Source organism: Bos grunniens, chromosome 23, assembly GCF_055505025.1.
Source record: "Bos grunniens cultivar Pamir isolate PY7600 chromosome 23, Bosgru_T2T1.0, whole genome shotgun sequence".
Lineage (NCBI taxonomy): Eukaryota > Metazoa > Chordata > Mammalia > Artiodactyla > Bovidae > Bos > Bos grunniens.
This window is the reverse complement of record NC_141187.1, coordinates 1,750,668-1,764,027: the sequence shown is the minus strand read 5'-3', so window position 1 is coordinate 1,764,027 and position 13,360 is coordinate 1,750,668. Positions and strand designations below refer to the sequence as shown.

At 35.9% G+C, this 13,360-nt stretch overlaps 1 protein-coding gene across 2 annotated transcripts in view; it reads left to right on the top strand.

Annotated features, from left to right (window-relative positions):
* Positions 1-13,360, top strand: part of KHDRBS2 (KH RNA binding domain containing, signal transduction associated 2) — a 619,474-nt gene that overhangs the window by 522,471 nt on the left and 83,643 nt on the right. For both annotated transcript variants that reach the window (XM_086370607.1, XM_086370606.1), the window contains exon 7: positions 6,736-6,815. In XM_086370607.1, coding sequence (XP_086226733.1) covers positions 6,736-6,815 — 80 coding nt within the window. The remainder of the gene's footprint in view (positions 1-6,735; positions 6,816-13,360) is intronic.

Sequence of the window (13,360 nt, the reverse complement as noted above, 5' to 3'; positions counted from 1 at the left end):
ATCTCTTGAAGAGTCCACAGTCTGTTATGACCCACATAGTCAAAGGCTTTGGCATAGTCAATAAAGCAGAAATAGATGTTTTTCTGGAACTCTCTTGCTTTTTAGATGATCCAGCGGATGTTGGCAATTTGATCTCTGGTTCCTCTGACTTTTCTTTTTTTTTTTAATGTAAATTTATTTATTTTAATTGGAGGCTAATTACTTTACAATATTGTATTGGTTTTGCCATACATTAATATGAATCCACCATGGGTATACACATATTCCTCATCCTGAACCCCCTCCCACCTCCCTCCCCGTACCATCCCTCTGGGTCATCCCAGTGCACCAGCCCCAAGCATCCTGTATCCTGCATCAAACCTGGACTGGCGATTCATTTCTTATCTGATATTATGCATGTTTCAATGCCATTCTTCCAAATCATCCCACCCTCTCCCTCTCCCACAGAGTCCAAAAGACTGTTCTATACATCTGTGTCTCTTTGCTGTCTCGCATGCAGCATTATTGTTACCATCTTTCTAAATTCCATATATATGCATTAGTATACTGTATTGGTGTTTTTCTTTCTGGCTTACTTCACTCTGTATAATCAGTTCCAGTTTCATCCACCTCATTAGAACTGATTCAAATGTATTCTTTTTAATGGCTGCGTAATATTCCATTGTGTATATGTACCACAGCTTTCTTATCCATTCATCTGTTGATGGACATCTAGGTTGCTTCCATGTCCTGGCTATTATAAATGGTGCTACAATGAACATTGGGGTACCTGTGTCTCTTTCTTTTTTTTTTCTAATTTTATTTTATTTTTAAACTTTACATAATCGTATTAGTTTTGCCAAATATCAAAATGAATCTGCCACAGGTATACATGTGTTCGGAGAGGGTGTGGAGAAAAGGGAACCCTCTTACACTGTTGGTGGGGATGCAAACTAGTACAGCCACTATGGAGAACAGTGTGGAGATTCCTAAAAAAACTGGAAATAGAACTGCCTTATGATCCAGCAATCCCACTGCTGGGCATACACACTGAGGAAACCAGAAGGGAAAGAGACACGTGTACCCCAATGTTCATCGCAGCACTGTTTATAATAGCCAAGACATGGAAACAACCTGTGTCTCTTTCAATTCTGGTTTCCTCGGTGTGTATGCTCAGTAGTGGGATTGCTGGGTCGTAAGAGGGTTCTATTTCCAGTTTTTTAAGGACTCTCCACACTGTTCTCCATAGTGGCTGAACTAGTTTGCATTCCCACCAACAGTGCAAGAGGGTTCCCTTTTCTCCACACCCTCTCCAGCATTTACTGCTTGTAGACTTTTGGATCGCAGCCATTCTGACTGGCATGAAATGGTACCTCATTGTGTTTTTGATTTGCATTTCTCTGATAATGAGTGATGTTGAGCATCTTTTCATGTGTTTGTTCGCTATCTGTATGTCTTCTTTGGATAAATGTCTGTTTAGTTCTTTGGCCCATTTTTTGATTGGGTCCTTTATTTTTCTGGAATTGAGCTGCAGAAGTTGCTTGTATATTTTTGAGATTAGTTGTTTGTCAGTTGCTTCATTTGCTATTATTTTCTCCCATTCTGAAGGCTGTCTTTTCACCTTGCTTAGAGTTTTCTTTGTTGTGCAGAAGCTTTTAGTTTTAATTAGGTCCAATTTATTTATTTTTTATTTTATTTCCAGTGTTCTGGGAGGTGAGTCATAGAGGATCCTGCTGTGATTTATGTCAGATAGTGTTTTGCCTATGTTCTCCTCTAGGAGTTTTATAGTTTCTGGTCTTACATTTAGATCTTTAATCCATTTTGAGTTTATCTTTTTGTATGGTGTTAGAAAGTGTTCTAGTTTATTCTTTTACAAGTGGCTGACCAGGTTTCCCAGCACCACTTGTTAAAGAGATTGTCTTTTCTCCATTGTATATTCTTGCCTCCTTTGTCAAAGATAAGGTGTCCATAAATGTGTGGATTTATCTCTGGGCTTTCTATTTTCTTCCATTGATCTATACTTCTGTCTTTGTGCCCGTACCATACTGTCTTGATGACTGTGGCTTTGTAGTACAGCCTGAATTCAGGCAGGTTGATTCCTCCAGTTCCATTCTTCTTTCTCAAGATAGCTTTGGCTATTCGAGGTTTTTTTTTTGTTTGTTTGTTTGTTTGTTTGTTTTAATACAGATTGTGAAATTATTTGTCTAGCTCTGTGAAAAATACTGTTGGTAGCTTAATAGGGATTGCATTGTATCTATAGATTGCTTTGAGTAGTATACTCATTTTCAATATATAGATTCTTCTGATCCATGAACATGGTATATTTCTCCATCTATTAGTGTCCTTTTTGATTTCTTTCAGCAGTGTTTTATAGTTTTCTATATATATAGGTCTTTAGTTTCCTTAGGTAGATAGATTCCTAAATATTTTATTCTTTTCATTGTAATTGGTGAATGGAATTGTTTCCTTAATTTATCTTTCTATTTTCTCATTATTAGAGTATAGGAACGCAAGGGTTTTCTGTGTGTTGATTTTATATCCTGCAACTTTTCTATATTCATTGATTAGCTCTAGTAATTTTCCGGTGGAGTCTTTAGGGTTTTCTATGTAGAGGATCATCTTATCTGCAAACAGTGAGAGTTTTACTTCTTTTTCAACTTGGATTCCCTTTATTTCTTTTTCTGCTCTGATTGCTGGGGCCAAAACTTCCAAAACTATATTGAATACTAGTGGTGAGAGTGGGCACCCTTGTCTTGTTTCTGACTTTATGGGAAATGCTTTCAATTTTTCACCATTGAAGATAATGCTTGCTGTTGGTTTATCACATATAGCTTTTACTATGTTGGGGTATGTACCTTCTATTCCTGCTTTCTGGAGAGCTTTTATCATAAATGGATGTTGAATTTTGTCAAAGGCTTTCTCTGCATCTATTGAGATAGACATATGGCTTTTATTTTTAAATTTGTTAATGTGTTATATTACATTGATTGATTTGTGGATATTGAAGAATCCTTGCATCTCTGGAATAAAGCCCCCTTGGTCATGGTGTATGATCTTTTTAATGTGTTGTTGGATTCTATTACTAGAATTTTGTTAAGGATTTTTGCATCTATGTTCATCAGTGATATAGGCCTGTAGTTTTCTTTTTTTGTGGGATCTTTGTCAGGTTTTGGTATTAGGGTGATGGTGGCCTCATAGAATAAGTTTGAAAGTTTACCTTCCTCTGTAATTTTCTAGAAGAGTTTGAGTAGGATAGGTGTTAGCTCTTCTCTAAATTTTTGGTAGAATTCAGCTGTGAAGCTGTCTGGACCTGGGCTTTTTTTTTTTTTTTGCTGGAAGATCTCTGATTACAGTTTCAATTTCTGTGCTTATGATGGGTCTGTTAAGATTTTCTATTTCTTCCAGGTTCAGTTTTGGAAAGTTGTACTTTTCTAAGAATTTGTCCATTTATTCCAAGTTGTGCATTTTATTGGCATATATTCTAAAACAAGCTTGAACATCTGGAAGTTCATGGCTCACGCATTGCTGAATCCTGGCTTAGAATTTTAAGCATTCCTTTACTAGCATGTGAGATGAGTGCAATTGTGCAGTAATTTGAGCGTTCTTTGGCATTGCATTTCTTTGCGATTGGAATGAAAACTGACCTTTTCCTGTCCTGTGGCCACTGCTGAGTTTTCCAAATTTGCTGGCATATTGAGTGTAGCACTTTCACAGCGTCGTCTTTTAGGATTTGAAATAGCTCAACTAGAATTCCATCACCTCCACCAGCTTTGTTTGTAGTGATGCTTCCTAAGCCCCACTTGACTTCACACTCCAGGATGTCTAGCTCTAGGAGAGTGATCACACCATTGTGATTATCTGGGTCTTAAGATCTTTTTTGTACAGTTCTTCTGTGTATTCTTGCCACTTCTTCTTAATATCTTCTGCTTCTGTTAGGTCCCTACCATTTCTGTCCTTTATCAAGCCCATCTTTGTATGAAATGTTCCCTTGCTATCTCTAATTTCTTGAATAGATCTCTAGTCTTTACCATTCTGTTGTTTTCCTCTATTTCTTTTCATTGATCACTGAGGAATGCTTTCTTATTTCTCCTTGCTATTCTTTGGAACTCTGCATTCAAATGGGTATATCTTTTCTTTTCTCCTTTGCCATTTGCTTCTCTTCCTTTCATAGTTATCTGTAAGGCCTCCTCAGACAACCATTTTGCCTTTTTTCACTTCTTTTTCTTGGGAATGATCTCCTGTACAATGTCACAAACCTCCATCCATAGTTATTCAGGTACCCTGTCTATCAGATCTAATCCCTTGAATCTATTTGTCACTTCCACTGTATAATCATATGGGATTTGATTTAGGTCATACATGGTCTAGTGGTTTTCCCTACTTTCTTCAATTTAAGTCTGAATTTGGCAATAATAAGTTCATGATCTGAGCCACAGTCAGCTCCCAGTTTTGTTTTTGCTGACTGTATAGAGTTTCTCCATCTTTGGCTGCAAAGAATATAATCAATCTGATTTGGTTTTGGCCATCTGGTGATCCATGTGTAGAATCTTCTCTTGTGTTTTTGGAACAGGGTGTTTGCTATGACCAGTGTTCCCTTGGCAAAACTCTATTAGCCTTTGCCCTGCCTTTTCTGTACTTGATTGCCAAATTTGCCTGTTACTCCAGTTATTTTTTTTACTTTCTTATTTTGTATTCCAGTCCCCTATCAAGTAGAAGACATCTTTTTTTGGTGTTAGTTCTAGAAGATCCTGTAAGTCTTCATAGAATTGTTTAACTTCAGCTTCTTCAGCATTGCTGGTTGGGGCATAGGCTTGGATTATCATTATATTGAATGGTTTGCCTTGGAAACGAACAAAGATCATTCTGTCATTTTTGAGGTTGCACCCAAGTACTGCATTTCAGACTCTTATTGACTATGATGGCTACTCCATTTCTTTTAAGGGATTCTTGCCCACAGTAGTAGATATAATGGTCATCTGAGTTAAATTCACCCATTCCAGTCAATTTTAGTTCACTGATCCCTAAAATGTCTATGTTCACTCTTGCCATCTCTTGTTTGACCACTTCCAATTTGACTTGATTCATGGACCTAACATTCCAGGTTCCTATGCAATATTGCTCTTTACACCATCGGACTCTACTTCCATCACCAGTCATGTCCACAACTTGGTGTTGGTTTTGCTTTGGCTCTGTCTCTTCATTCTTCCTTGAGCTAGGTCTCAACTGATCTCCAGTAGCATATTGGGCACCTACCGACCTGGAGAGTTCATCTTTCAGTGTCCTATCATTTTGTCTTTTCTTCCTATTCATGGGGTTCTCAAGGCAAGAATACTGAAGTAGTTTGCCATTCCCTTCTCCAGTGGACCACGTTTTGCCAGACCTCTCCACCATGACCTGTCCATCTTGGGTGGCCCTACACATCATGGCTCATAGTTTCAGTGAGTTAGACAAGGCTGTGGTCCATGTGATCAGATTGGTTAACTTTCTGTGATTGTGATTTTCAATCTACTGCCCTCTGATGGAGAAGGATAAGAAGCTTATGGAAGCTTCCTGATGGGATAGACTGGCTAAAGGGGAAGCTAGGTCTTGATTAAACTTGTTTTCAGATTAAATTAACTCAGAAATCTTAGTCAAAATTAATGTGGAAAAATACACATATTTTGGTTTAAATTTATGAACACAATAAGGAGAGATTTGCAAGCCTCCAGACTGAAATGGAGTTATAAAATTGATAGGGTGGGATGGATGTACATTCTAAAGAAAGTATTGCACCAACAAAGATACAGAGCAGAAAAAATAAAGGTTTTCTTACAAGTTCAGAGTAATCGAGATGGATAGCAAGAGTTTAAAATAAAGTCAATGACCACAAAAGAAAACAAAACTAAATCACTAAAAGAACAACGTACAACTGGAATATATACTTTGTATACATTATACATTCTTTCCTTTCTCCTTTCATTTTTTTTAACAATAATTACTATACCTTTTTTACTAAAAGTTTAAGAATCCAGATTTCAGATTCAGTCTAATTATTATTATTATGGGAAGAAACAAATTCCAGTAGCATTGTAACAAATAGATTTTTGTCACCATTAGGTTATCATAACTATTCATATTCTCTCATCAGATCAGATCAGATCAGCCGCTCAGTTGTGTCCGACTCTTTGCGACCCCATGAATCGCAGCACGCCAGGCCTCCCTGTCCATCACCAATTCCCAGAGTTCACTCAGACTCATGTCCATTGAGTCAGTGATGCCATCCAGCCATCTCATCCTCTGTTGTCCCCTTTTCCTCTTGCCCCCAATCCCTCCCAGCATCAGAGTCTTTTCCAATGAGTCATCTCTTCGCATGAGGTGGCCAAAGTACTGGAGTTTCAGCTTTAGCATCATTCCTTCCAAAGAAATCCCAGGGCTGATCTTCAGAATGGACTGGTTGGATCTCCTTGCAGTCCAAGGGACTCTCTCATAGCATTTAACAAAATATTATGATTTTTAAAATTTGTCTTGAACAAAATTCTAAATAAATCCTTGAATAGGCATTGCTGCTTCAATGATATGTTGAGTTTGATTATTATATATTAAAATTTGGACCATGAAATATTGCTCGACATTGCATACAAATTGTTTACCTAGTAAAATATGATGTAAAGTGATTAAACAAACATAAAAACTAAGTTAAGATCTCATTAATGAAAAACAGATTAATCAGTTACTCAAGCTGTTTGCTAATATATCTTTTTACCATTTTTGCCTCAGGGTTATGATGGCTATGGGGGTGAATATGATGATGAAATCTATGAGACTTATGACAATAGCTATCCCATCCAAGCACAAAGGTAAGGTATACTTTGTCTAAAGCATCCTTCTTGGGATGATTTTTTATCATGCTATTTTGTTTCTTGTATCTGAATATTAGTTACATTTTGTGAAAGTTTCCAGCAGTGGATTTAATTTATTGTCCTTCTGAATTATCAAATTACTTACTAGACTATGAGAAGTAAAAGATAATGATCTTACAATTGGTAATAATGAAATAGTAGTATGCAGTTTTAAAACTAGGTGATTATCATAACTAATCAACTCATTATGTGAGTTTATATTTTAAAAAATACTGTTAATATTAGAGTTTATTTTTAGTGAATTCATAATTAAGACAATAATAAAAACAAATCTCTTGTTCATTGGGGCTATATTGCCAGAAATTTAATTTTTATTTTTAAGACAAAAGATAGGAAAATATTGGTGCTGTGAAAAGAGAAAAAATCTTAAAACATCTTATGGAATCAAGAATTTATTTCTTTTAACTGATTTAAAATTTCCAACAAACGAAAGTATAAAACCAGACAGCTTCACAAACAAACTCTAAAAAACATTTAGCAAAGAACTAACACCTGTCCTTCTGAAATCATTCCAAAAGTCTCAGAGAAAGGAAAACTCCAAAACTCATTCTAGGAGGCCACTAGCACCCTGATACCAATACCAGACAAAGATACTGCAAAAAGAAAAGAAAAGAAAATTAATGGCCAACATCACTGATGAAAATAGATTAAAACAATCGTACAAAATACTAGCACGTTCCATTAAATCATCATACACCATGATCATGTGGTATTTATTCCAGGGATGCAAGGACTTTTCAATATCAACAAATCAATGTGTGATACACCACATCAACAAGTTGGAGAATATTAACCATACTATCATTTCAATGGATACATAAAAAGCTTTTTACAAAATTCAACACTCAGTTATGACAATAACTCTCCAGAAAGTGGGCATAGAAGGAGCATACCTCAACATAATAGAGGCCATATATGACTAACCTACAGCTAACTTCATACTCAATGGTGAAAAACTGAAAGCATTTTCTCTAAGATCGGTAACAAGACAAGGATTTCCACTCTTGCACTTTTATTTAACATAGGTTTGGAAGTCTTAGATTTGGAAATCAGAGAAAAAATAAAAGAAATAAAGGGAACACAAATTGGGGGCGGGGGAGTGAAACTGTCATCGTTTGTATACAATATGATACTATACGTAGAAAATCCTAAAGATGCCACCAGATGGCTCAGTTCAGTTCAGTTCAGTCACTCAGTTGTGTCTGACATTTTTCAACTCCACAGACTTCAGCACACCAGGCTTTCCTGTCCATAACCAACCCCTGGAACTTACTCAAACTCATGTCCATTGAGTCAGTGATGCCATCCAAACATCTCTGCTGTCCCCTTATTTCCCCCCCTTTAATTTTTCCCAGCATCAGGGTCTTTTCAAATGAGTCAGTTCTTTGCACCAGATGGCCAAAGTATTGGAGTTTCAGCTTCAACATCAGTCTTTCCAATGAATATTCAGGACTTATTTCCTTTAGGATTAACAGGTTAGTTCTCCATGCAATCCAAGGGACTCTCAAGAGTCTTCTCCAACACCACAGTTCAGAAGCATCAATTCTTCTGTGCTCAGCTTTCTTTATAGTCCAACTGTCACATCCATACACGACTAATGGAAAAACCATAGCTTTGACTAGACAGGGACCTTTGTGGGTAAAGTAATGTCTCTGCTTTTTAATATACTGTCTAGGTTGGTCATAGCTTTTCTTCCAGGGAGCAAGCATCTTTTAATTTTATGGCTGCAGTCACTATCTGCAGTGATTTTGGAGCGCCCCCCCCCCCCCCCAAATAAAGTTTGTCACTGTTTCCATTGTTTCCCCATCTATTTTCCATGAAGTGATGGGACCAGATGCCATGATCTTAGTTTTCTGAATGTTGAGTTTTAAGCCAACTTTTTCACTCTTCCTTCCACTTTTATCAAGAGGTTCTTTGGTTCTTTGTTTTCTACCAGAAGGGTGGTGCCATCTGCTAATCAATGAATTTGGCTAATTGGTGTTTTGGGGTGCAAAATTAACACACAGAAGTCTGTTGCATTTCTACACACTAACAAAGATAAGAAAGGGAAACCAAGGAAACCATCCAATTGCTGCAAAAAAATAAATAAATAAAATATCCTGGTATAAACCTATCTAGGGAGCCAAAATACTTTTACTCTGAAAACTACAAGAGACTATAAGAAAATGATAAGAAAGAAAGAATGAAAGGAGGAAAGAAAGAAATGATTACACAAATGGATGGAGTAAAGATATATCAAGTTCTTGGATTTGAAGAATCAATATTGTCAAAATGAATATACTACCCATGGAAATCTACAGATTCAATGCAATTGCTCTCAAATGACCAATGCCATTTTTCACAGAACTAGAATTTTTTTAAATCTTAAAACTTCTGTGGAGACACAGAAGACCTCAAATAGTTAAAGAAATCTTCAAACAAAAATGGAGCTGGAAAAATCAGGCTGCCTGACTTCAGACTATACTACAAAGCTACAGTCATCAAAAGAGTGTGATACTGGCACAAAAACAGAAATAAAGATCAATAGAACAGGGTGGAAAGCCCAGAAATAAACTCGCACACCTATGGTCAATTAATCTATGATAAGGGAGGCAAGAATATATAATGAAGAAAAGACAGTCTCTTCAATAAGTGGTGCTGAGAAAACTGAACAGCTATGTGCAAAAGAAGGAAATTAGAACATTTTTTAATGCCATACACAAAAATAAACTCAAAACGGATCAAAGATCTAAATGTAAGACCCGATATTATAAAATTATTAGAGGAAAATATAGGTAGAATACTATTTTATATAAATCATAACAATATACTTTCCCCTCTGTCTCTTAGAGTAAGGGACATAAAAATGAAAATAAACAAATGGGACCTAATCAAACTCAAAATCTTTTGCACAGAAAAAGAAACCTAAGCAAAGGAAAAGACAACCCACAAAATGGGTGAAAATATTTGCAAATTATGTGACCAGCAAGGGATTAATCTCCAAAATCTACAAACAGGTCACACAGCTTAATATCATAAAAGTAGCAATCCAAAATGGGCAGAAGATGCTCTTAAAGAGACATATCTCTGAAGAAGACAACAGATGGCTAACAGGTGAATGAAAAGGTGTTTGATATCACTAATGATTAGAGAAATGCTAATCAAAACTACAAGGATGTATCACCTCACATCAGTCAGAATGGCTATTATCAAAAAAACACCTATCAACAATAAATGCTGGAGAGGGTGTGGAGAAAAGGGAGTCCTCTTACACAATTGGTGGGAATGTAAATTGGTGAAACCACTATTGAGTATAATAAGAAAGTCCCTTAAGAAACTAAAAGAGCTTACTTCACTCTGTATAATAGGCTCCAGTTTCATCCACCTCATTAGAACTGATTCAAATGTATTCTTTTTAATGGCTCCAATACAATATTGTAAAGTAATTAACCTCCAATTAAAATAAATAAATTTATATTAAAAAAAGAAACTAAAAGAGCTACCATATTATTAATAATCCAACTCCTGAGCTTGTATCCAGAGAAAAACATGATTTGAATAGATGCATGTATTCCAATGCTTATTGCAATAGCCAAGACATGGAAGCAACATGAATGCCCATTGACAGAAAAATAGATAAGTAGATAAAGAAAAATTGGTACATATATACAATAGAATATTACTCAGCTTAAAAATAATCAAATGATCTAATTTGCATCAACATGAATAGATTTGGAAATTATCATACTAAGTAAAGTAAGCCAGACAAAACAAACATCATATGGGACTGATTATACACAAAATCTAAAATAAATTATACAAATGAATGTATTTACAAAACATAAACAGAATCACAGACTTAGAGAATGAATTTATGGTTACCAGGGGTGAAGAGTTGAGGAAGGGAGAGTTTGGAAATTTGGGATTGACATGTACACACTGCTGTATTTAAAATGGATAACCAACATGAAGACTCTTGAGAGTCCCTTAGATTGCAAGGAGATCAAACCAGTCAATCCTAAAGGAAACCAACCCTGAATATTCATTGGAAGGACTGATGTTGAAGCTGAAGCTCCAATAATTTGGCCACCTGATGCTAAGAGCTGACTCATTAGAAAAGACCCTGATGCTGGGAAAGATTGAAGGCAGGAGCAGAAGGGGACAAGAGAAGATGAGATGGTTGGATGGCGTCACCGACTCAATGGTCATGAGTTTGAGCAAGCTCTGGGAGTTGGTGATGGACAAGGAAGCCTGGTGTGCTACAGTCCATGGAATTGCAAAGAGTCGGACATGATGGAGTGGCTGAATTGAACTAAATGAACATGAACCTACTGTCTAGCACAGGAAACTCTGTTCAATATTATACAGTAACCTAAATGGGAAAATAATTTGAAAAAGAATAGATGCATACATATGTATAACTGAATCACTTTTCTCTACACCTGAAAATAATGCAATGTTGTTAATCAACTCTAATATAATATGCTTTTAAGAAAGTGAATTATAGGCTCAATATATGAATTTTAGGACACAAATATTCAGTCTTTAGAAATTGTATTTTTTTCAAGCCTTTTCCCTCATTTTTGTGTTCAAATACCTGCAATTCTTACATAGAGACAACATATTTTCATAAAATTTAGTCTGAAGGAACTGGAGGGGTCATCAACAATAAAAGTGAATTACAATTAAAAAAAAGCAAGCAAAGAAAGAATTCTTTCCTTTCTTAGTGAATAGCTTATAAATATCTCTATATATACTCACAATCTGTGATAAAATGAATTTCTACTTTTTGAAAGTTGGATTTATTGAAGTATTATATTTACATATGGTAAAATTTGCCCATCTAGGCTACAGTTGTACAAGTTTGACCAATACAATCCATTATTATGCCAACATTATAATATAGGGCTTTTTAATCAACCCCAAGTATTTCCATACTGGTCTTTAGGGTCAACATTTTCCACACCCGAGGCCCTGGGAACCATGATTCACCTTGTCACTATAGTTTTCTAGAATGTCATATGCTGCTAAGTCACTTCAGTCATGTCCGATTCTGTGTAACCCCAGAGACGGCAGCCCACCAGGCTCCCCTGTCCCTGGGATTCTCCAGGCAAGAACACTGGAGTGGGTTGCCATTTCTTTCTCCAATGCATGAAAGTGAAAAGTGAAAGTGAAGTCGGTCAGTTGTGTCCGACTCCTAGCAATCCCATGTACTGCAGCCTACGAGGCTCCTCCATCCATGGGATTTTCCAGGCAAGACTACTATTAGGGCCCAATTCCCTTCAATTTATTACAGGAGAATTAATGCTGTTGTTCATAATTCCTTTACTAAATCTAGAAAAAAGAAACTTTGGTGCTCAAGCAGATAAACAGCCCACCTAGACAAAGCACTATTTTAAAAAGAGGTGGCCAAGTCTATAAAGATACAAAATATCCTCCTGAAGTCTTTGTGCAATTTGAAGCTCTGATACTTGTAGAAGTATAAATGCTACAAACTTATAAAACATCACCTGAGAGTTCACTTGAACTTCCTCCAAATTCATTAAGTTTTGTAAATCTTAAACATCAAGCTCCCAATTCTAATCCTTTGTTTCAGCCCATTGTTTGCCATCTTCAAGAGTTGTATAAGAAGAACCAATAAAAAGTATAGAATTCTTAATCTGCCTTCTTATTCACTCCATATCTATTCATGTTGTTGTGTGTATTAGTGTTCTTTCCCTTTTTACTATGGTGTGGCATTTCACTGTACCACAGTGTCCTCATTCACCAGTTTAAGGACATTTGAGTTATTTCTATATTTTGCAATTATGAATAAAGTTGGTATAAAACAAATACATCTTTAGAAAAGTTAATCATGTATTTTTTTTTTCTGAAAATAAATTATAAATTTCATGGGCAAGTAGGAATCCATGTGATTATTAGCTAAATGATTCTTCCCATATATGATTCACAGAAACACAATAGGACTAAAGGTCACAAAATCATGATAACATTGATCATTTACTGATCAGTTTATTCACACCCAAAAAGATTTGAATGCATTAAGTAATATTTGGAGGAGGGAAATGGCAAATAAAGAAATCACTTTAAGTTCATTAAGTGGTGGAGGACATCTATGTGTTGTATTACATAGTGAATGTTTTATGGCCTGAGAGACAGCATAGTGAAAGGTATGACAGAGAATTCTATTTTGGGAAATCACTTTAGACAATTAGAAAAAAAAAAAAAAAAACTCATGTGAACATACGCCTGTAAAACTCAATGTAACTTAAGATATCACTAAGGAAATGACCATTTTCAGCTTTGAGTTCTTGATTACTTTGTATCAGAGTAAATAAAAAAGGCATCATGAACCAAAAGCTACTGCTTCAGGTAATAACTTAATTGTTCCAATTACACATTGGAACACAGCAGTTACTTAGTGTGGGGGAGAAGCTTTGTACCACATCCCAAACCTTAAATAGACTACTGTATGCAAATTGGCTATTTAAAATACTTGCTAA